The 21,654-nt window shown below is 32.7% G+C and overlaps 1 protein-coding gene across 1 annotated transcript in view; it reads right to left on the bottom strand.

Annotated features, from left to right (window-relative positions):
• LOC145296070 (RING finger and SPRY domain-containing protein 1-like) overlaps nucleotides 1-21,654 on the bottom strand; it is a 181,030-nt gene that overhangs the window by 72,989 nt on the left and 86,387 nt on the right. The window contains exons 6-10 of the mRNA XM_080142191.1: nucleotides 15,806-15,869; nucleotides 9,852-9,992; nucleotides 7,580-7,590; nucleotides 6,465-6,569; nucleotides 5,355-5,498 (exon numbers count right to left, since the gene is read on the bottom strand). Of these exons, the coding sequence (XP_079998317.1) occupies nucleotides 5,355-5,498; nucleotides 6,465-6,569; nucleotides 7,580-7,590; nucleotides 9,852-9,992; nucleotides 15,806-15,869 (465 nt within the window). The remainder of the gene's footprint in view (nucleotides 1-5,354; nucleotides 5,499-6,464; nucleotides 6,570-7,579; nucleotides 7,591-9,851; nucleotides 9,993-15,805; nucleotides 15,870-21,654) is intronic.

Below are 21,654 nucleotides of genomic sequence, written 5' to 3'. Positions count from 1 at the left end.
TGGTACACCTGTTTCTTGTTTTTTACTGATGGATAGGGTATCACCTAATCGTACATTAAATTGTCTATCATTTATAAAATTTGTGATAAAAATGGGCATTCTGCCTTTTAATCCTAGCTCTTGTAGATCTTTTATAATGCCATACCTCCATGCTGAGTCGTATGCTTTTTCAATATCAAAAAAGACTGCTGTAAGATGTTCTTTCTTGATAAAGGTTTCTCTGATGAAGGTTTCTAACCGAATCAGGTGGTCCACAGGGCTTCTTTCATTCCTAAATCCTGACTGAATCTGTAATCAGATTATTTATCTCAAGGTACCATATTAATCTGCTGTTAATCATTCTTTCCATTATTTTGGAAATACAACTAGTGAGTGCTATCGATCGGTAATTCATGGGATTTGTAGAGTCCTTTGATGATTTAGGTATAGGGATTACTATGGCCTGCCTCCATATTTCAGGGATGTTGCCACTTTCCCAAATATCATTAAATATTTGTAGTAGGTAATCTGTAGACGTATTAGGAAGTTTTTTTATAAATTGATAGTGGATTTGATCAGGGCCAACAGCCGAGTCCTGAGCTTTGCTTAGGGATACTTTTAGTTCATTTTTAGAGAATGGCTGGTTGTATTTTTCTGTGTTATTTGTCTGAAACTGGAGTTTTTCCTTTTCTGCTTTTTCCTTAATAATTTGGAATTTTTTGTTAGAGTTTTTGGAGGAGGAGTTTTTTTGCAAAAGTTTCAGCAAGACAATTTACCATTTCTTTCTTGCTAGTAATTTTTTGGTTATTATAGATTAGGTGTTTAGTAGAGTTGCTGTTACTTTTCCCTGAGATTTTACGGATCATGTCCCAGACCTTTTTACGTTTTGTATTTGTATTTATTTTTGATACATAGTTTTTCCATGATGTTCGCTTTGATTCCTTAATGGTTTTACGAGCTTTAGCTCTACTGTTATTATATCGAGATTTTCTTTAGTTGGTTCTTTTTTGAATTTCCTTAGTATAGCTCGATGAGTTCTGATGGCTACTTTGCATTTCTCGTCAAACCAGGGTTTATTATGTTTTGGGGAGGTAGAGCTTTTTGGAATGCATTTCTCAGCAATATTATACGGTGTATTGGTAAAATATGTGATTTTATTTTGGTTTGGATTATTATCCGATGTTAGCATAAATTTTGGAATTTTTTCCAATTAGCCTTCTGTAAGTTCCACTGGGGTATTTTGTTTTCTGGCATTGGATCATTGTTTTCAAGTGTAATGGGGAAGTAGTCACTTCCATATGGGTCTTCTAGTACATTCCATTTGTAATCCAAGGCAAGTGTTGGATCATACAATGTTAAATCAATTGGTGTGAATGTACCTGGGTGTAAATAAGTGTGTGTTTTATCATTAAAGAGAAATAGGTTTTCTTTATTATATTTTCTATAGTTTTTCCCCTTTTGCTCGTTTTTTCACTTCTCCATATCTCATTATGACTGTTTAAATCTCCCATAAGGATGTATGGCTTTGGAAGTTGCTGTATTAGATTGCTCAAATCTGTTTCTGTGATGCTTTCATTGGGGGTATGTATAGCAAGGAAATGTTGATGGTTCTGTGGAGTGTTGCTTTTATTGCAGTAGCCTGCAGTTTAGTATTAAGTTGTATTTGACTTTGGGGTATGTCATTTCTAATAAGGATTGATATGCCTCCAGAGGCTCTGAGTCCAGTGTTGTGTAAATGGTTATACTGAGTGTAGTTTTTAATTTTTATATTGTCATCCGATTTCATAAAGGTTTCTTGGAGACAGACTACTACTGGGAGTAATTTATCGAGTAGAATAGTGAGCTCATTTAGGTTTGCCTTTAACGCATGACAATTCCACTGGATTATATTATTTGTCTTATTTCTATCCAGTATGATTCTGTGTGTCATGTTTTGTATTTTATTTTGTTGTTTAGGTGTTTTGGGTTTAGTTATCGTTTTTTAGTTCTCATCTATCTCCATCTCTTTGGATGTAGAAGGTGTGTCTCTTGTTAGTGTGTGTCTCAGCTGAGAAATCTTGCTAAGGTCTTTTTTTATGTTTTCGTTTGGGGCTTTTTGATTTGCTCTGTCTTATGTGTCCTTCCCGGCTCTCGATCAATTCAAATTTATTTTCATTTTTAATTAATACTGTGTCTGTTTATTTTGGTTTTTTGGAAAAGGGTTTTGTTCCCCTGTTCTGCTTCCATCTTTCTTGATATTGTGTGTTTAATGTCTGCTTTTGTCCTTGTTCGTGACTTGGATCTTTCACAGTTTATTTGTAGTTTTTGTTGATCAGATTTCTCTTTGGAGCTTGTTTTTGGTTTTGGTCACTTAATTGAGTTTTGAAGGATACGTTGTTTCTTGTTAGTTTCATTTTGGTTTGTTTTTAAAGTTTCAATCAGATTTTTGAGTTCAGAAACTAGTTTATTGAGTAACTCTTGGTAGTTGGTTTGGTTAGTTTGGCTTGAATTTTTTGTGATGTTTGCATAGGTGTTTACTTTTTGGTAGGAATCTACCATTTTCCTTGCTTCAGGGAAGAATATATTTTCTTTGTATTTTACTTCCAAATTTTCTTTTTCCTTTTTGAAAATTTTGCATGTTTTGGAATATGCTGGATGGTTTTCCAGGTAATTTGGGCATTTTGTTTCATTGGGGCATTCATTTTCCATGTGGTTGGGTTCTTTTAGACCACATTTTTCACATGTTTTGTGCCCTCTGCAAATTTCTCTATGGTGCCCATATTTTTGGCACTTAAACATCTGAGGGGCTGGTATATATATAGTTCCACTTTTTCAATTGTATATCCAATTTTGACTTCTTTTGGAATTTTAGGAGTATTAAATGTTAGTATATATGTCGTTTTAGGTATGGATTGACTGTTCCTTTTCATATTGATTCGAACATGGTCAATTACTCCCTGTTTTCTTAGAGCGTTTTTGATTTCTTCTGTTGTAGCTAAGGTTAGTTCATGGCTTCTTATGACGCCTTTTGAAGTGTTGAACCTTTCGTGGGCAAAAGTCTTGCATTTATAAATATGGAATTTTTCCATTTCGAGATTTTTTGCATCTTTGTAATTGTCTATCATAACAAGTAGGTTGCCATTTTTCTTTTTAACTGTTTTAGGATTGCTATTTTGAGTTAATATCTTTTCGATTAGAAATGGAGACAGATCGCTGGCCTTTTTTCCTTCCAAGGTTTCGATATAGTTATCGAATCTTGGGAAGTTTTCTTTATCAATATGTTCTTGCTTACTGTCTGAGCTGGTGACATCTGAAAACGTCAGAGTGAGTTCTTTTGGTTTTTCTGGGTTTTTTAGTAATTAGATCCATGTATAGTTGATTAATTTTTCATCTTTCTTGCTCCCCACCCTCCTTGGAGCCCAAATGTGGGAGATGTTAGGGGGGGAAACCCATTCGCCCTTTCATGCCAAGGATACAAAAAAGATATACTCAACCGGTTGAGTTTCTGCCATCGTTTCTTGATTCCTCCTTTAGTTTCATTTTCCCAGTTTAATAGAAACGTTGGGTAGGGAACTGTTGTGTGGTTTTATCTCAGCAATTTATTGACCCTTGCCACCGCCTTCTAGCACTTATTTGGTTTGCCTGTGTTTGTAGTAAGAGTAAGATATTGTATTATCTTTAGACTTGATTTTTTTTTTATTATTCAACATTTGCCAGTGTAAGTGTTAGAGCTTAGCATGACTAGCCAATTGATCGGATCAGGCCTCTCCGACCTCCCATCTAGTCGAGGTAAAGGCCAAAGTGGTGTGTTGCAGGGCCACAACTTTTTTTTTTCCCCTAATCATGGACTGCTCAACCACCAGGATCCAGTCGTTAGACATTACAGGTTGCTACCTACGGCCAACAGGTAGCTCCATTGAGGGTCTTCTACTCTCTACAGGGGGCAGTCGGCATATTTTGATGCCCCGCCGACGGGGTCGAGTGAAATCTGGTTTAGTTCTTCAAATAAACATTCTTGGATTTTAGTTTGGTTGTTTTTATTATTTCTCTTCTTAGTGGATTGTTGTTTTCATTATCAGCCTTGCAGAAAATAATTGAATTTTGCAAAGGAAAAAGGTTGCAGTATTATTGGCTGGACTGTTTTAATTTAGGAAGCCAGTAAGGAAGTGGGGGGGGGGAGAAAAAAAGGGGGGAGAGAGGAAGGGGGCTGTTGTTTTTGCAGAACATAATTAAGTTTTACAAAAGAGAATAGAAAACAAAAACAGAAATTCAATGTAGGTGCATTTTGTCTCAGGAAGCCAATAGACAGCCTGATCTGGTAGCACCAGGTTAGAATTTTAAAAAGATCTCTCGGTTGGAGTAACTAAACTAATGAGAGAATATTAGGCATTCAATAGAATGCCCCATCCCCAGTAAAAACAAAGTGATAAGAAAATTAAAACAAAAGAGGAACAAATCATAGAAATTAAGTTTATTATGCAACATGAAAGATATGTTATGGTATTGAAGTAGTTTGTGTTTTCATACATGGTGCATCACTTCACTACGAGATTTGAAAGACGAATGTGCACTATAATTTAATCTGATCAAGCGTTATCATGAAGGATGAAATTAAATTATTTATGCAGAATTATACATCACCCACTTTATTCTCTAGATCTAGCACCAACACATTACCATCTTTAAGACTTTACAAAATGATTTTAGTAAAAGAGAAGAAATCTCGGTGCTTCTTCATTAGAGCAAAATTCAAAATATTAAATTTCCAGTAAAATCAATAATATCTACTTCATTGTCATGTCATAGTAATGAACATATCCAAAAATTAAGAAAAACAATAAGGTAGAAAATTAATTAATGGAAAGTTTTCAAATAAAATTGGCAAAAATTAATTTTGCTAAATTGGCCTAAGATTTTCTTAGTTTTCAGAAAATAATTACTTCTTTGTTATGATTTGAAATGTTTACTTTTTTTTTTTTTGCAAAACTCAATTCTTGCTAATTTTGTTATGATTTGAAGTGTTTACTTTTTTTTGCAAAACTCAATTCTTGCTAATTTTCTTGGAAAAAAAAACTATTTTCCTTATAACAAGCAGATACGATTGGTTTTACATTGAAATTCAATATTTTGATTTTCAAATTTCATTCTAATATCGAAGAAGCACCAAAATCAGAAGCAGAAAATAGTTTTCTTTTTCAGTTCAAAACCAAAGTTTCATGAAGGTGAAATTAAAATCTGTTAAGATAAAAAAGTTCATAGATAAAAATGGTGATTACATTAACAATTCAATAACAAATCAATGTTTTGTTTCTAAATTTTTATTGAGCCTAAAGAAAAAAAAATCTTTTGCAGGAATTTGATTGAAAAAAGTAAAATGTTAAAAGAAAGATACTTACATGATTTAGGAACTTGCTATTTTTTGTAGCCCAACCAATTTGCATAACACCAGCTGTTACTATAGATACCTCATAATACCACACACCTGAATCCACTTGGAATGTGCAACGTACGCTTTCAAATGACGATGCATCACACCGTGCCTGAAAGAGAGAGAAGAAAAACGAGATCAATATTTACTGTTACATGTTTTATTATGTCGCAAAATCCACATGGTGCAAATGGGACCTAGAATTAAATCTCGTTGAAAGAAACTTTGTTTTTACTTAGGTTTGAATATTTATGAAGACAGCAATCAAAAAGTAACCAATGACCAACACAATAAATGTAATTTATTTAAATAACAAGGAAAAAAGAAACACTATCATGAAAAATTTTTGTGAAAAATGAGTGTAGGCATGATTTTGTCTGTAATGAAAAAAAAAAGTATCCATCTCCTCCTTTGTTTTTGACTCTTCTTTCATATTTACCTTTTTTGTGCCACATATACTTTCTCACATTAAAAATAAATTAAAGTTTGTTAATTTAAAGTGTGACACTAAGTGACTGCAGAGATTCTTTATAATAATAGACAATTGGAAAGGGTGTTAGACTAGGAAAATAAATTTCTGGAAAAATCCTATTTAAAATTTAAGTTTCTAGTGTTGTTACTATGAAAACACTAATCCCAAGATTAAAGCACCTCATTAAAAATGGAGACATGTACCGAAAAACTACTTGTGGTAGCCTGAAAGAATACAAGAGATTTTAATACTAAGAAAAGTGAATGAAACTCTTTCTACTTTATTACTAATTTTATTAAAGATGGATTAGGTAATCATAAATAATTTTAACTTATCTAAAGTTTCAAGGCCAAATATTCATAATTCATTTTTTAATAAAAATTTATTTTTATTGTTAAATAGTTGGTTTAGGATAATTTTTTCGTCAGAAAGAACAAAATGTTATTTTTAGTTGAATCTGAGAGTTTTTCTTTATTACAAGTAGTCAGATATCTTGGGTTTTTCCTTTAAAAAAAAAAAATCTTTAGCTTTTATCCACTAGAAGGTTGGAAAGTTTATTGAGCAAATTAATAGAATTACATATTGATAATGAACTGAATGTTATACCTCGAGGCCATCAGCAGATAACTTGAGATATTCACTGACATCATTGCTGTTCAACATCACGTTCAGCCCGTTAACATCAACGCTTTCGTAGCTAAACTTACGACCCTGAAATAAATAAAAACTAAGAAATGTAAATTCATTTGAAAAGTCTGACTTGGTTGATAAGTTTTTTTGGTATATCAACCAGGGTTGTAGATGTGATAACCATGTGTTACCCCCTGCTTGACAACATTGCCAACACTATTTCTGTGGTCTTTTTCTCCTTTGTCTTTGCTTTCATCTTTTCTGTCAGTATCATCATCATCTCTCACATCAGCAACTGCCGAAGGGGTACACACGGGTTCACATGTACATAAAAATAAAATAAAACAAAGAGACACATTTTGCAAATATCAGTTTCACTCTGGATGCATGTTTGACACCATCAACCTTCTAAGTTAACTTGTCTTAGTTATCTGCTGAGGTTATGTTCATCAATCGCTTATCAATTCATTTCCCCATCTGCTTCAAGCTATTTTTAGTTCCATGAAAACTCAATATTCCAACAATCTCAATATTCTCAAGCATTTTTATTCTGTTTACTTCTTAATATCACTCTCTTTGCCATATGTTTAGCACATTATTATTTATAGCATTTGGTTTTATAGAGTATAGGCATGTTTTTCAAGTCTTGATTTTGTTATATTTTTTAATAATCAATAACATATGAGCCATCATGCAAATTCACATGGAAAAAAAAAAAAAAAAAAATGAGGCTTGTGTCGCCGATGGGAAATTGAAGGTAAGATATAATCATATTTTTGTACAATGTGAGAATCACTTATGCAAAGGAGTATAATTTTGCATGGAGAACTTTCTTCCCGCAGCAGATTATAAAGTTGACATGACGAGTTAGGATCATGTCGAGTGTTCAGTGAGAAAAAAAGAGAAAAGATAAAGTTGGAATCGTTCGAGTTATTTGGTTGACAAGATTTATGTGTCTTGAGAAATTGTGAATACAATTTTAGAATCAAAACTTTTCTGTATATATTTTCACCTTTCGTTACTATACATGAAATAATGCTTAGTTTATCAATTTTCAATGTGAAAGATCAAGGTATAAAATGAGAACTTACCTCTACAATGACTGTCGACCATACAGAAATGATAAAACAGGAGAGGAAAATATAAAGGAAAAAGAAAATTAATAAAACAAGTATAGAACAAAGAAAAATCATTTATAATTACAAACAAATACAATAGTGGTGGTGGTGTCAGATCAATATAAACCATATCGATTACACGGAGTTAACATTTGTTTTCCAATCACTTTAATCATGCAAAATAAGTACTGAGATTAAGCTGGGATTAAGTTATGTCTAAATAGAAAAAAAAAAAAAGGAAAAAAAAAAACCAAAACATTTTAATCAGACATAAATTGTAATTTAATTACCAACTATCTTTTACTAAATTTCTGCCTATTGTTGTTTAACTCACTCTTTCAGCTATATATATATATATATATATATATATATATATATATATATATATATAAAGCAGTAAAAGGTAATTTAATTGTAAGAGTAGAATAGTCTATTAGAAATGTATTTCACCATCAACTTGGTGGGAGTATGTATGCTTTACATGCTCGATGCCTCAGATGGCTCACCCATATACAGTGTGCCACCTCTTGCATCAAATCCATAAGACACCTGGACATCCCAGATACTAAGGAACATGGCAGGCCAAAGAAGACCTGGCTTCAGTGTGTAAATGAATATAGCTGCATGCAACCTGATGATGTCTATACAGAGAGCAAGTGTGAGACATTGCCTAATGAGACGAGTCTGGACACTCATAGCACCCCATTACCAAAACCAGAACATAATATATGGGTGCTTTATATAGATAAAACAAATCAATAACTATAAGTTCAACTGAAGTGACCATTAAGAATGGGTGGAAGCAGATGGGAACATTTTAAACAAAAAATAGTAATTAATAAATTTAAGCAGTGGGAGTCAAATACTAAAAGAAAAATATCTCATAAAATTTGGGGTAAAAATTTCAATTTCATAGTTTTTGACAGAATGAAAAACATTTCTGTGTAGTTCACTTTCTTTAAGAATATTTTTAAGCTACTGTTGAAGTAAATACTAAAACAAAATATATATTGAAATCTTTTAAATCACATAACTTTAACATGTTTAGATTAAGATAACTTTGATTACGTTATGCATAAAGACATGTTTATCAATGAAAAGAAAATAGCATTCTGTGCATTATTTTAAATTTAAAAACATTTATTTTTTTTTAAATAATGGGTCAAACAGCACTATAATAATGCACACTAGTGCCACATTGTCAATGCAGTTCAGCAGACTAATACCTTGGAATTGATGAGCCAGAAAATCCCACTACCATTCCCCTTCCCAACAACCATAGTCAAACAATGGACTTGCACTTTTCCTTAGTATACCTTTCATTTGGTGATATGTCTCGGTCATAGTTAGATTATAATTACACTTTGGTTTACCTGCTACACAACATATCAACCCTTTTTCTGTTTTTCAGTTTTTTTAATATAGAGACAATATCTATATGAAACAATTGAATGCAAGTTGCTTTGTTGCCTATAACTAAGGAAAAGTGGTTATACATTTCTCAATAATTTAAATCCTATTGATCAAAGATGAATGTAGAAAAGTAGATTTTAAAAGGTGTGAGACATACTAGAAAATAGACACATGTGGGAATTTCCATGAAGAAAGTTTCTTTTTATAGTTTTATTTTTAGTTAGAATACAAACAATTATAACAGTGATAAACAGTGGGGAAGTCAGAAAGAAAAAAATAAAGAAAACCCACAGTCGGTTTTTAAAACCGACTCCGACAAAAATTACCATCTCTTGACTCCAAACTTAAAGTGAATTTAAAAAATCTATCTTTTCACTGTAAAGTCAGTTTAAAAAAAAGCCAAGTATGCAAGGTCCCCCTCCACGAGTGAAAAATTTACTTTCACCATGACTAATGTTTGTGCAAAATTTAAAAAAAAAGTGCAAGGCATGGTTATTGAGAAAAATGCAAACAAACGAACAGATGGACGGGAATGAATTACTCAGTCTAATCTTTTGTCGACAAAAAAAAAAGTTTGACAACTTCTACAAAAACTGCTGATTTACAATTCCATTCCCACAAATGAGTGTAGTATTAAGTTTGTTTTATCAATTCCTTATGCAGTTTCAGGTCATTTTCAAGATTTAACTCATAGATGGACCTAAGAGTAACACTCACAAAGGAGTGACTTCACACATTTCAAAGCTCACAAAGGAGTGCATCACCACTGTATATAGTTTTGTATTGTAACAAAGCAATCAATATTAAAAGAAAAACAAAAATGGGAACTTACAAAGATTATCTAATAACCATTTTGCACAAAATCCAACCTCTTGTTTCTCTGATTGCGAACTGCGATACCACTTCTCCAATGACATCAACAGGTTCTCGGGCTCAGATTTAAGAACTTTATTTATGGTGACTTTGTTCTGGCCTGAAAAATAAACCATTAAATGTTATTTAAATAAAGTTGTAAATTTATATGAGTGTGCTGTATCTAACACACCCTAACAAATTAATTGATAGTGATTAATTTAACTTAAACAACATCAATAGTTCAGCTGCATATCGGGTCAGTAATATAATACTTGGAGATACAAATGGAACTGATTTGATGCGAATGACTCAAATAAACATAATTCAATGACAAGTACAATTAAAGGGGTTCACATGAAGACCAAACAACCACCTTTTGATACTACAAATCAGCAAAGACGCAATACAATGTGAAATAATCCTGACCCATGCCAGATTCAGGCATATCTACAGATATAAGAAAAATTAAATTATCAACAGAAAACTCCAAGCCGAAGTGAGTGGATGAACATCAGTGGCAAACAAATGAGCCACCAGCCGGAGTTCAAATATTGGCTCTTCTAAATCCAATATGAAATGAACGCAACCTGTCAAGTGTGAACTGGGAGAGAAGGGTGATGGCCATGTTGACAAGCTACCTTCACATCCTTAAACGATCTGCCTCAAATGATCTTTGGCAGATAATTATACAAATAATTTCATCCTGAAAATATGACAATGATGAAAAGAGACACCAAATTAACCTGATATGACTTGGCCCAGAACACCTAACAAAACTAACTCAACTCCCAGCAACAACAACTGACTACTATAAAAGAGACATTTTGATTACTTAGTCTTTTCATGGGGGTTCATACCTCACAACGGTATCTGACGGTAATGTAGCAATGACAGTGGCAGCAGCAGCAAGCCTAATCCTTTGTTACATTGCCATGGTGACACAATAGCAGTAATAATTCTTAGCACATCTCAGCAGATGACATTTCAACACGGCTAGTGTAATCATCATCACTGCAGCAAACAAACTTGCAGGATTTAGTTATGAACAGCAAGCAACAAAATTCCAAAACACATTTTACACATGAATTGCTTCATTTTGTTGTCATGCTACATACCTTTTTTACTTGCTAATGTGAGACAAAACCTTGCTATCTCATTCGCACAACTCCCACTACAAGTGCATCATCCCTATATATATATATATATATATATATATAAAATGAACTCATTTTTCCCCTCTGATTTTGACCTTAATAGGATTAAAAATCAAGACATTTTATGCAAAGGTAATATGCACAAACTGCAACACAATATCTGAGGTGTGTTATAGGCATATTACCTCTCCACTTCCTCGATAATCGTAGATTTCTATATTCTTTCTGCTGAGAGTTCACTGCCACAATCCTGGATTGAATGAGAGACTTGCAAATGTATATTAGCAGAATACATGATGTCGCCTGGGATCGAATGAAATAGGTGAGAAGATATACTAGCAGAATACCTTGCATCGCCCAGGATTAAACAAGATAGGTGGAAATATATACTAGCAGGATACCTAGCGTTGCCTGGGATTAAATGAGATTTATGGAAATATATACTAGCAGAATACCCGGAATCATTCGGGATTGAATGAGGAAGGTTCAAATATATACTCGCAGAATATCTGGCCTCGCCTGGGATGTAATGAGATGGATGGAAATATATACTAGTAGAGTACCATGCGTCGCCTGGGATTGAATGAGATAGGTGGAAATATATACTAGCAGAATACCCAACATCAGCTGGTATGGAATGAGATAGTTGCAATTATATACTAGCAGAATACCCAGTGCTACCCAGGATTGAACGAGATATGTTCAAATATATACTAGCAGAATACCCAGAGTCACCCGGGATTGAATGTGAGACATGCAAATGTATGGTAGCAGAATACACAACGTCGCCTGCGATTGAATGAGATAGATGCAAATATATACTAACAGAATACCTGCCATTACCCAGGATTGAATGAGATTGATTGAAATATAATTATGTTAATTTTAAACGAGCTCTTGAGTTCTCTTTTGGGGTTGCGTTGGAGGGAGTAATGTCCATTTTGGGGTCACAAAGCAATGTTCCACAATGTCATATTCCCAAAATATAGAATACCTGTGGAATCATATTCTGGAAAAGACAATTTCTCTTACTATTATGTTGTTGGTATGTGGGAGGGAATAACTACATTAATATTGAAATTTGTGGTAAAGTAAAAGTTGCCTAATCACCATCCGTGTGATTGCATTTCTATACTTATTTGGAAAACATGCTCAGTTATGTTCCAGAAATGATATCATTTCACTTAAAAATATGGCATTGGTAGTCGGAAGGAATAGAACACAGCAACGTGGAATTTTTTAGTGAAGGAAGGGTTATCTAATCACTAAACTAAACACATTTGTGTACTTGTTTGTAAAACCTAAGTAATCTTCAGAAAATGAAGTCCTTTTTCACAAAAATTTGGTGTCGGTAGTGGGGAATGAAAATGAAACTAATGTGATATTTAATAATGAAGCAAGGGTTGTCTAATCACTGTGTCAATGTATTTATGCATTAATTTGAAAATCCTGCTGAGACATTGTTAAAAAATGTCATAATTTTTCTTGCATTTTTAGTGCCAATACTGACAAACGAAAAACCCCAGTAATGTTGAAATTTATGATGAAGCAATGGTTGCCTAATACTTAAACAAGATAATGTATTTATGTACTAATTTGGCAATCCTAATGATCTACTTTCTAAAAATTGTTTCAGTTTTCTTAAAATTATAGTAGCTTTGGTTTGGTGGGAAGAGAAATTATTTAACATGCTGTACAATATCTGTCGATAGTATGCAAAATTGTTTCATGTATGTATTTAAATTACCCGTCCGAGGGTAGGTAAAATTATTTTAAATATGTGTCGTATATTACCCATCCCCACAAAGGTAATATTATTTCATATACATGCTATAAATTACTTATCCTCGGTAAGGTACATTTATTTTGATATGTGTAATACTCGTCCTAGGGTAGGTAAAATATTCTTTTGCTCAAAAAATCTAATGATACATAGACATTAAAAATTCCTCTATCCAAAGAATAATAAATATGTTCAAAATCTACTTCAATTTTCTCATTGTTTATACGGTCCTGAGCATCGCAGGGTAGCCCTGCTAGTCCTTTATAATCTTTAATGTGAAGAGTTCAAATACAAAACATGATAAACAATTTTCATAATTATTAAATTTCAACTATCAAAAGCTTTTTCATCATTTTAGCACGAGACAATATTATTTTGTTTTGTAACTTATTTTTCTGTTGATATTTTCTTGTTTTAAATTACAAACTTTTACAGGTTATTTCTAGATTTTGAAATGTTAGTCCCCCCCCCCACTTTGAACAAATTGGCTTTATCACATTTTACAAACTCTTTTTTGTATAAATTGGATTACATACTTTAGTAGCAAATGAGAAACTATTTAAAATCAAATGGTAACAATGCTCATGACTTTTTGTTCATATTGAAAAATAAAGACGGGGAGGGGGGATCTTTTAACAGCACACCATTACACAGTATGCTTCTTAAAATTGACCATGTAACAAACAAAGCATATAAAATGAAAACAATTTTGGGTACTTTCTAATAACACGATAATGCACACAGCAGTATGGCTATTAAACATCTTCTGCTAGACATTTACAGAGTTCATCTTTTAAGGATCGCAAAGCACATTTGTAGCACATGATCCATATTGATAAATAGCATAGTTTTAGTGTGAACTCATTTCTTATGCTAAGCAAAGATGTGTCCTCTTCCGTCAAGAGATGAATTATGTTGTTCACAGCTTGTCATTTGACATCACCTCTTTTTCATTATTTTAGCTACATACGTCAAAACAGAATATCAACTGGATACTACCAAATTATTCCTTGTGACGAGCACAATCAAGCATAAACTTATGAAACTCTTTGTCCATTTAAACATGTTTTCAAAATGATATTTGTAAATTATATCTAAATGGAATAATTTGGATCAGAAATTAAATGTAGGTTACCAAAGGAGCAATAGAACTGAGCTGTATCCAATTTGTTACTGTTCAAATCATTAAAAATGCACTTTTGCAGATAACAAAAGTTATTTATGTAATTACAGTAAATCTGAACTCAATGAACTCCAAAATATTTCTTTTGAAAAAAGTGTGAGAACAGAAAGAGAGGGGGTTAGTCGTCAGATGATCTGTGGCATCTTCACAGCCAGTCTACATGATGCAGTGAAAAAGAGGCCATTATACAGGCCATTATACAGACCTATATTATTACTCAAAGAGTAAACAAGAAATATAATCTTGAAAAAGAAATTGTAGATTCCTGAAGGAATAAAAAGAAAAGCAAAAAAGGTTTTCTCTGTTGATGGGAAAAAGTGGTTACCACTAGAACTTGTAAACTTTTCTAAGGTAACCTCATATTCATTGCAACAATGTTTACCATATAAACCTTTCTCCAACAATTGTTTTCAATACCAAACACAGGAACAAGTTGCTTGCCACCAAAACTTTGTTATGTGGTATCCTTTTCTTCAACAACAGTTTTCAATATCAATCTATTGTTCAATGATCTTGTAATTAAAAAAAAAAAAAGGATTCTTTTCAGCATTTGAACGACATTGCCAATTCCAACCTATTCAGTTTGGTTCCCAGAACTCAACAGCCCTGCTCTCTCGAATTCAGGCTTTTTTATAACGTCTTTTTTGGGGGTGAAACCTCATTAATATGCAAATCAATGCATATCACCCCCCCCCCCCAGGATCCTTAAAAATAATCTTATAACCCCGTGCCAAGATCGGTAATCACACCAACTTCAAACATGGCTAGTCACTACTAGCCTCTCAAACATGGCGAGGTGCTACTCGCTTCTCAAACACTGCTAGATTTTACTAGCTTCTCAAACACCGCTAGATTTTACTAGCTACTCAAACACCGCTAGATTTTACTAGCTACTCAAACACCGCTAGATTTTACTAGCTACTCAAACACCGCTAGATTTTACTAGCTACTCAAACACCGCTAGATTTTACTAGCTTCTCAAACACCGCTAGATTTTACTAGCTTCTCAAACACAAAAAAAGTCAAATTGTAATTCTCCATTATATGATGACCATTAAAAAAAAAAGTGGCACTCAAATCACATTTCAATGTTCTATTTCTCAACACTTTTTTTTTTTTTTTTTTTTACATGGGGGACACTACTTATCAAGGCCCGAAGGCCATTCAGGAATAAGGGTTATTGCGTGTACAGTAATCAATTTCAATTTTCACAAATCCCAGCTTTGCATTGTATTGACTTTATATTTCATGCCAGAATAGCTTGTAATTGAAAAATGTTTCTTATTAGCATTTGAACAACATTGTAAATTCCGATCTGTTCAGCTTGGTTCCCATAACTCAACTGCCCTGACTTCAGATATTTTATGCCTTTTTTGGAGACGAAGCATCATTGATATGCAAATCAATGCATATCACACTACAGATCTTAACCCTGCAAGTGCTAAAATTCAATTAACAACTTCTATTATGCTTATTTCTTTATAGAAGGTAATACACGCCAATCTGACATGGCTGATATGCTTTTACTCCAGCATGCACTTGCAGGTTCTGCATATCCAAACAAGACAAGATTTTTTATGACAGCAATAAAGCAAGATAATTTTCCATCATTACATTTGTCACATTTCCTCTCTAATACTAAAAACAAACATAAAAGCAATGTTAATCACATAAGAATATTCAGTTGATAAGTCATTTTGTTTTCTTTTTTAAATTTTATTTTTGTTAATATATTCTTATCAAAAAAAAAATAAAATTAACTAAAAATGTTAAACAGATTACTTTTTTTTAGCAGCATTAATATTACTCACTGGTTTCTGCAAATTTTTCCATGGCAACAATAGAATGTAGAATGACGACTGGTGAATCTGAATACTGAAAGAAGAAATACACACATATATATATATATACACATAAATATGCAGTGATAGCTTTTTATTTAATGACTTGAGTGATTCCCCAACTAATTACGGTTAGTCACACAGGTTGTAATAAAAGGTCAGTTCATTTTTGCAATAATCTTTCACATTTCTCTACATTTATTTATGCAGAAAGAAGGTTTTCCTCAATAATTACCTCCTTAAAGCAATTACCGTTCATTTTGTAGCCTTCATTTTTAGAATTAAAAAGTACACATTACATTGGATTAATAAACCCTTCCACCTATTATTACAGCTACTTGCTTCTGCATATTTTTCAGCTTTAACTTTGCTTCAAACAAATATCAAATGGATCTGTGATTACTAATTCAACAAAATCCATTCCTTTTAAATTTAAATAAATTCTTTGATATTGATTCAATAACATAAAGCACTACGCTAACTACAAAAAAAAAAGCTGCTAATGAAAATTAAATCATATGGTATAACTGGATGAATACTAAATATGATTAGATCCTCTAAGACAACAGGACCATTCAGGTTGTCATTGATGGACATACAGTGTGTCCAAAAAGTTACTGAAGGGTCTTGAACTTAAATTGATTCTTTATCGTACTAGAAAATTACTCACACCTGAGAGTATCCGGCATCTCTACAAGGTCATCATTCGGCCATGGATGGAGTATTTGGGCTGGTGCATCTCCCATTAGTCTCTTCCTCTTGAATAAAGTCCAAAATAGTCTCCAATTTAATAAGTCTGTTTTGTCAGGCTCCAAACCCTGTCCCATTACCACAATGTTGCATCTCTGTGCTTGTTCTACAGGTATTTTAATAGAATGTGCTCTGGAGAACTCATTGCACTTGTGCTCCCTCAACATACATATCCGTGACAAATCAACTTCAAATCACACCCTTTCACTGTTGAGGGGTCCCTAAATGCTAGAAAACCCTCTACTCTAATACCTTCTTCCTTCAAACAGATAGACTTTGAAATTCTCTTCCGGCTACCTATTTTCCTGACTATACAGAAGTTCAAATGTAACATAAACCAACTGATTCTTTTTCTATAGGTTCTAAAATTACTGGTCAGAATCACACCAAGTTTGATATAAAGCAATCTTTGACCCATGTAAGGACATTAATACCATTACTATTGTTTCTATTACTATTACAATTACTGTTGCTAAACACCTCAAAAGCATCTGAGCCTCATCTCGTTTAGCTGTACTATTAAAAAAAAAAAAAAAATGCTCCAGTTCTCTCCAAACTTTTCAACAAATGCCTTAATGAATCTTGCTATCCTGATTGCTGGAAAACTGCTTCTGTAGTACCAGTTTACAAGAATTCTGGTGAAAGAAGTAACCCATTAAATTATTGCTTCATTAGCCTCCTCCCTCTTTTCACCAAAATATAATTAATCACACTTTAGTCCACTACCTCACAAGAGAACAACTGTACTTTTTTTTTTTTTTTTTTTTTTGACATTTCACCCTCAAACAAGACATAGGGTCACTTAGTCGTGAGGGGCTACTATTCGAGATCAGATTTCCAGGGATACTATTTATGGAGTTGGACAGCGAGATGTCTGTTCACATTACACTTGAATTTCTGCATGTTAGTACAATCAGGAAAAAGTGTAGAAGTCAAAGGGAAAAACTATTTGAGTAGAAGGATTTATGACATCTAGGGATCTCTACAGTGTAGAGGTGAGATTTTGCTGCTTGTTAGGGGTATTAGTACTCAGAGTTTGTCAGAGCACTTGCGATTAAAACAGGCACAAAGATGCCATGTTTTGGCAATGGGACTGAGGTTGGAATTTACTTGATAATTCAGAAGCTATTAGGTTGGCAACTCTTTTTTGAACCCTGTATAGGAGCAAAAGACTAGTGGCAGATGCACCAATCCAGATGTGGCAACATTACTTCATATATGGGTGAACCTTGTAGAAATACAGGATACTCTCAGGTGTAAGTACCCTTTTAACATGGTAGAGAGAACCCACGTTCCTTGCAGCAGCTTTGGCAATTGCCTCAATGTAATTGTTCCAATTCACGTTGTCTGTGAATGTTAACCCTAGAAGCTTAAGGGAAGTTCTTTCAGGCAGTGTATCATTAGTACACATTTCTTGTGTGAACTTTTTATGTGTTAAGTTCTCATCCCCGTCTGCAATAAACAGTTAATAAACTACACTAGCAAGACCTGCGGAAATTGAAAAATTAAATTATTTAATTTTTGTTTATAAAAATTTTCTTTTTATAAAAAAAAAATCTTACATTTTTATATCTCTATATACACGTTTTTGTATGTTCATAAAAGGCTTTTCTCAACGAGTTTACATTTATTTAGAACTTTCCTTATACTTCCTAGATTATAATACTTCCTAGATTATTATACTTCCTAGATTATTATACTTCCTACGTCTCTACATTTATTTTGATTGACTTTTAAAAAATTCCCTCTATTCCATCTTTTCGCATGTTTGTTCATCTTTTACGTATAAATAAAGCGAAACTAATCGAAGCAAAGTAGATCGCCTGGTTTTCCTGCCAAGACATCCAGAAAGACAATTAACTTTGATTAATGTGGGGGAAACCCTTCATATCAGACAACTGCTATTCATTTGGACACTGCCAGAGTTCCCCCTTTTTGGGGGGAGCTGGCTTTTCCCAACATCATAGGGAAATAAATAAATAAAACGGCAGAAAGTGGGAAGTTTATCTGGCCTCCAGCAAGACGTTCATTTCTGCGCCTGCGTGAACCCATTCACTTAACTATGCTTTTCCGCAAGTCTGGTTTTTGACATTGCTAAATTTGGACGCTTTTCACTTCTTTTCGTGTCATAGCGTGGCGGTAAGATGTCAGCTTTTCTTTCACTTTCTTTTCTTCCTACACATCACGGGTTTGAGCCCGCATACCTACTACCACTTTTTTGGGGGGAGGGGGGCTCTAAACACCTGGGCAACGTCAGGCACCCCCGCTAGTATATATATATATATATATATATATATATATATATATATGATTTTCAGAATGTTAATATATATATATATATATATATATATATATATATATATATATATATATATATATATATATAAAAATAAAGAACGATTGTTGAATGTTATTCTTTCAATTACTTTTGTTTTGGAGGAGCAGAATAAAAAAAAATAAAGATTAAAACGGAACGAAATTTAAATTTCTGCTCCATTTTTAAAACAACCGTAAAAACAGAGCATCCTCCGCCAGGCCTACCTGATTTTTTTTTTTTCATAATAAAATGATTATCTCTATATGTAAATTCAAGTTTTATGATATCTTTGTTTTTTTTTTTATTAAATTGTTAGGTGAAAGTACAGAATACTTACAAAACACCCATCAGCCCGGTAACTTAAGTGCATAAGTATCAATAAAGTGATATTTAATATCGTATTCATCTAAATCCATAACAAGTGATAATTAAATGATTGGTTTATGTCACTACACCATAATCACATGATTAAAATTTTAGCAGACTAAAAATTGGGAGACAAGGGTCAGGAGAACCTAAAATAGTAATTTGAGCAGGAAAAAAGACTAAAAATAACAATTTTGTTTTAGTAAGAAGAATAACGAAATAGTAATTCGTTCTTTCCTGGTAAATGCATGCCTAAATAAAGAAAAGTGCAGCAAAAACAATAATAATAGTTAAATAATTAATTGATGTTTCATTGCATTTTGAATTTCAGCTTTTAAGTTTGATGGGTGCAAAGTGTGCATAATCCTCAGGGTTTTTGTTTTTTTCTCACTAATCCACAAGCAACGCGTGGCCACGTACAGCTAATGCTTGGCATTCTGTGACTGTTCAGTGTGAATGGAGACCACGCAATATTATTGTAGTATTTATTTTTTAAGTAATCTGGTTAATGTAGTATCAGAATATATCTAGTTGTTACGATTTATCACCAATATCCTCATGAGTCTGTGACATATTTCCATTGTATGGACGGCCGGGCACAAATGGAAACCCCACAATATCATTATACTCTCTTTAGACATAACAGATACTACCCTTGGATCTTAGCCAGAAGACCAGAAGGTATATTTTAGTTTCACGTACATCCCAAAAGCGACATCATTTTTTTATTTAATTTTTTTTTTTTTTACATTGCGTCTGGAGATCTTATTAAAAATAGGCGAGAGGGTGATAACACACTATGGACATCAAATTAGCAGATCTATACACTAGTGTTGAGATGATTAATCGGGAAAAATCGGTCTTGGAAAAATGTTAGCCTAATTCCCAATTCCAAAACGATTCTTTTAATTTTTTTCTGGACAATAAAAAAAAAAAAAATTAAATACAAATTTATTTATTAGAAGTTGTTCATTTACAATATATGGTCACAGAATGGGTTATAAATTCCATTCCCAAATTTAACATTGATTCTCAGAGTCTAATTTATTCCTTTTATTGATATGACCATAAAAATCCCTTGTAAACCTTTTCGCACATATTTGTTAAACGTTTCAAGGAGTTCCCACTTGATATTAAAAGATTTAATATGCTCTGGACAAGGTTTTTCAATTTTATTGGTGCCATCTGGACACTGTCAGTGTCTGTCATTAGCTTCTGAAAAAAATTAATGCTTATGGTACTTCTTGCTTTGGACACAAGTGAAAAATATAAATAAAAATTTCACTATGAGTTTATCAAAATCATTTTTCTATAAAGGAAATTATATCTAAATTTAAACTTAGACTCCCCCCCCCCCCGGCCCAAGAAAAATGTAATTAGAATATATGTTACTGTAACAGAAAAAAAGAATGAAATGAAAAACAAATATGCAAAAATAAATGTTACCAAGTTGCCAGGATAAGTTTGTGTTTAAGCTTATTTTAAAGCAGGTTTTTAGTAAAAAAACAAAAAAAAGTGTTCACTCTGTTGAGTTAGAATAAAAAAAATGGATGTTCATAAATCTTTCACAAGGACCCATCATAACCGTTCAAAATCAAAAATCAAACGTTGGTAGAAATACATCAAATAAATATCAACAATCAAGCAAAAATGTATGTTGTACCAATATTTCAATATTATTATTGTCGTTTCTTTTTAATCATTTATGAAATTTTCAAATGGCATTAACAATTACTAAATGCAAATGAAATTTGTTTGAAAACATTTTTTTAAATCTTGTCTCACAATTTTCAACTAATTCCAAACACATGGTCAACTAAAAAATGAAGATGTTAACATAGCAAATGTATACTATTTAAAGCCCCACTGTCTCTCAACAGCAATCCACAGGGGTTAGATTAATAGGAACACAAAGGGTAACTTTAAGGTTACTTAAAAATCCTGCACTGCATTTGACCTTTCGAAAATAACCCCATTTTTATCCTCAACCCACATCTTTTTATACACTGATACCTTTATTTTCCAAATTCATTTGTCTGTCTGACCTTCAATATCTTACAAATCTTGTTTTTTTCTCTCATTTCTCTATGCAACGCTTTGTCTGTTGGTCTGTTTGAAATGGAATTTTCATTCCTGAACATAATCTACATCATACATATTTTGTTATTCACCTTTTTACTTAAAATTTTGACAAAATTCTGTTTTAGATTTAAATAATGCATATTACACACCTCTAGAAAAGGGGGTAAGTAATCAAGTTTTACCAATGTTTTGTTTTTAAAATAATTTTCTAATCTAATGTTATATAATGCTTACATGGACAGTATGAATTAAGTTACCTGCTTTTTGCCAAGGGTTAATATTAGAATATCTACCAAAATTGTAT

The sequence above is a fragment of the Euprymna scolopes genome, chromosome 2, assembly GCF_053919585.1.
Source record: "Euprymna scolopes isolate OS-2025 chromosome 2, ASM5391958v1, whole genome shotgun sequence".
Lineage (NCBI taxonomy): Eukaryota > Metazoa > Mollusca > Cephalopoda > Sepiida > Sepiolidae > Euprymna > Euprymna scolopes.
This window is presented reverse-complemented; position numbering and strand designations above follow the sequence as displayed.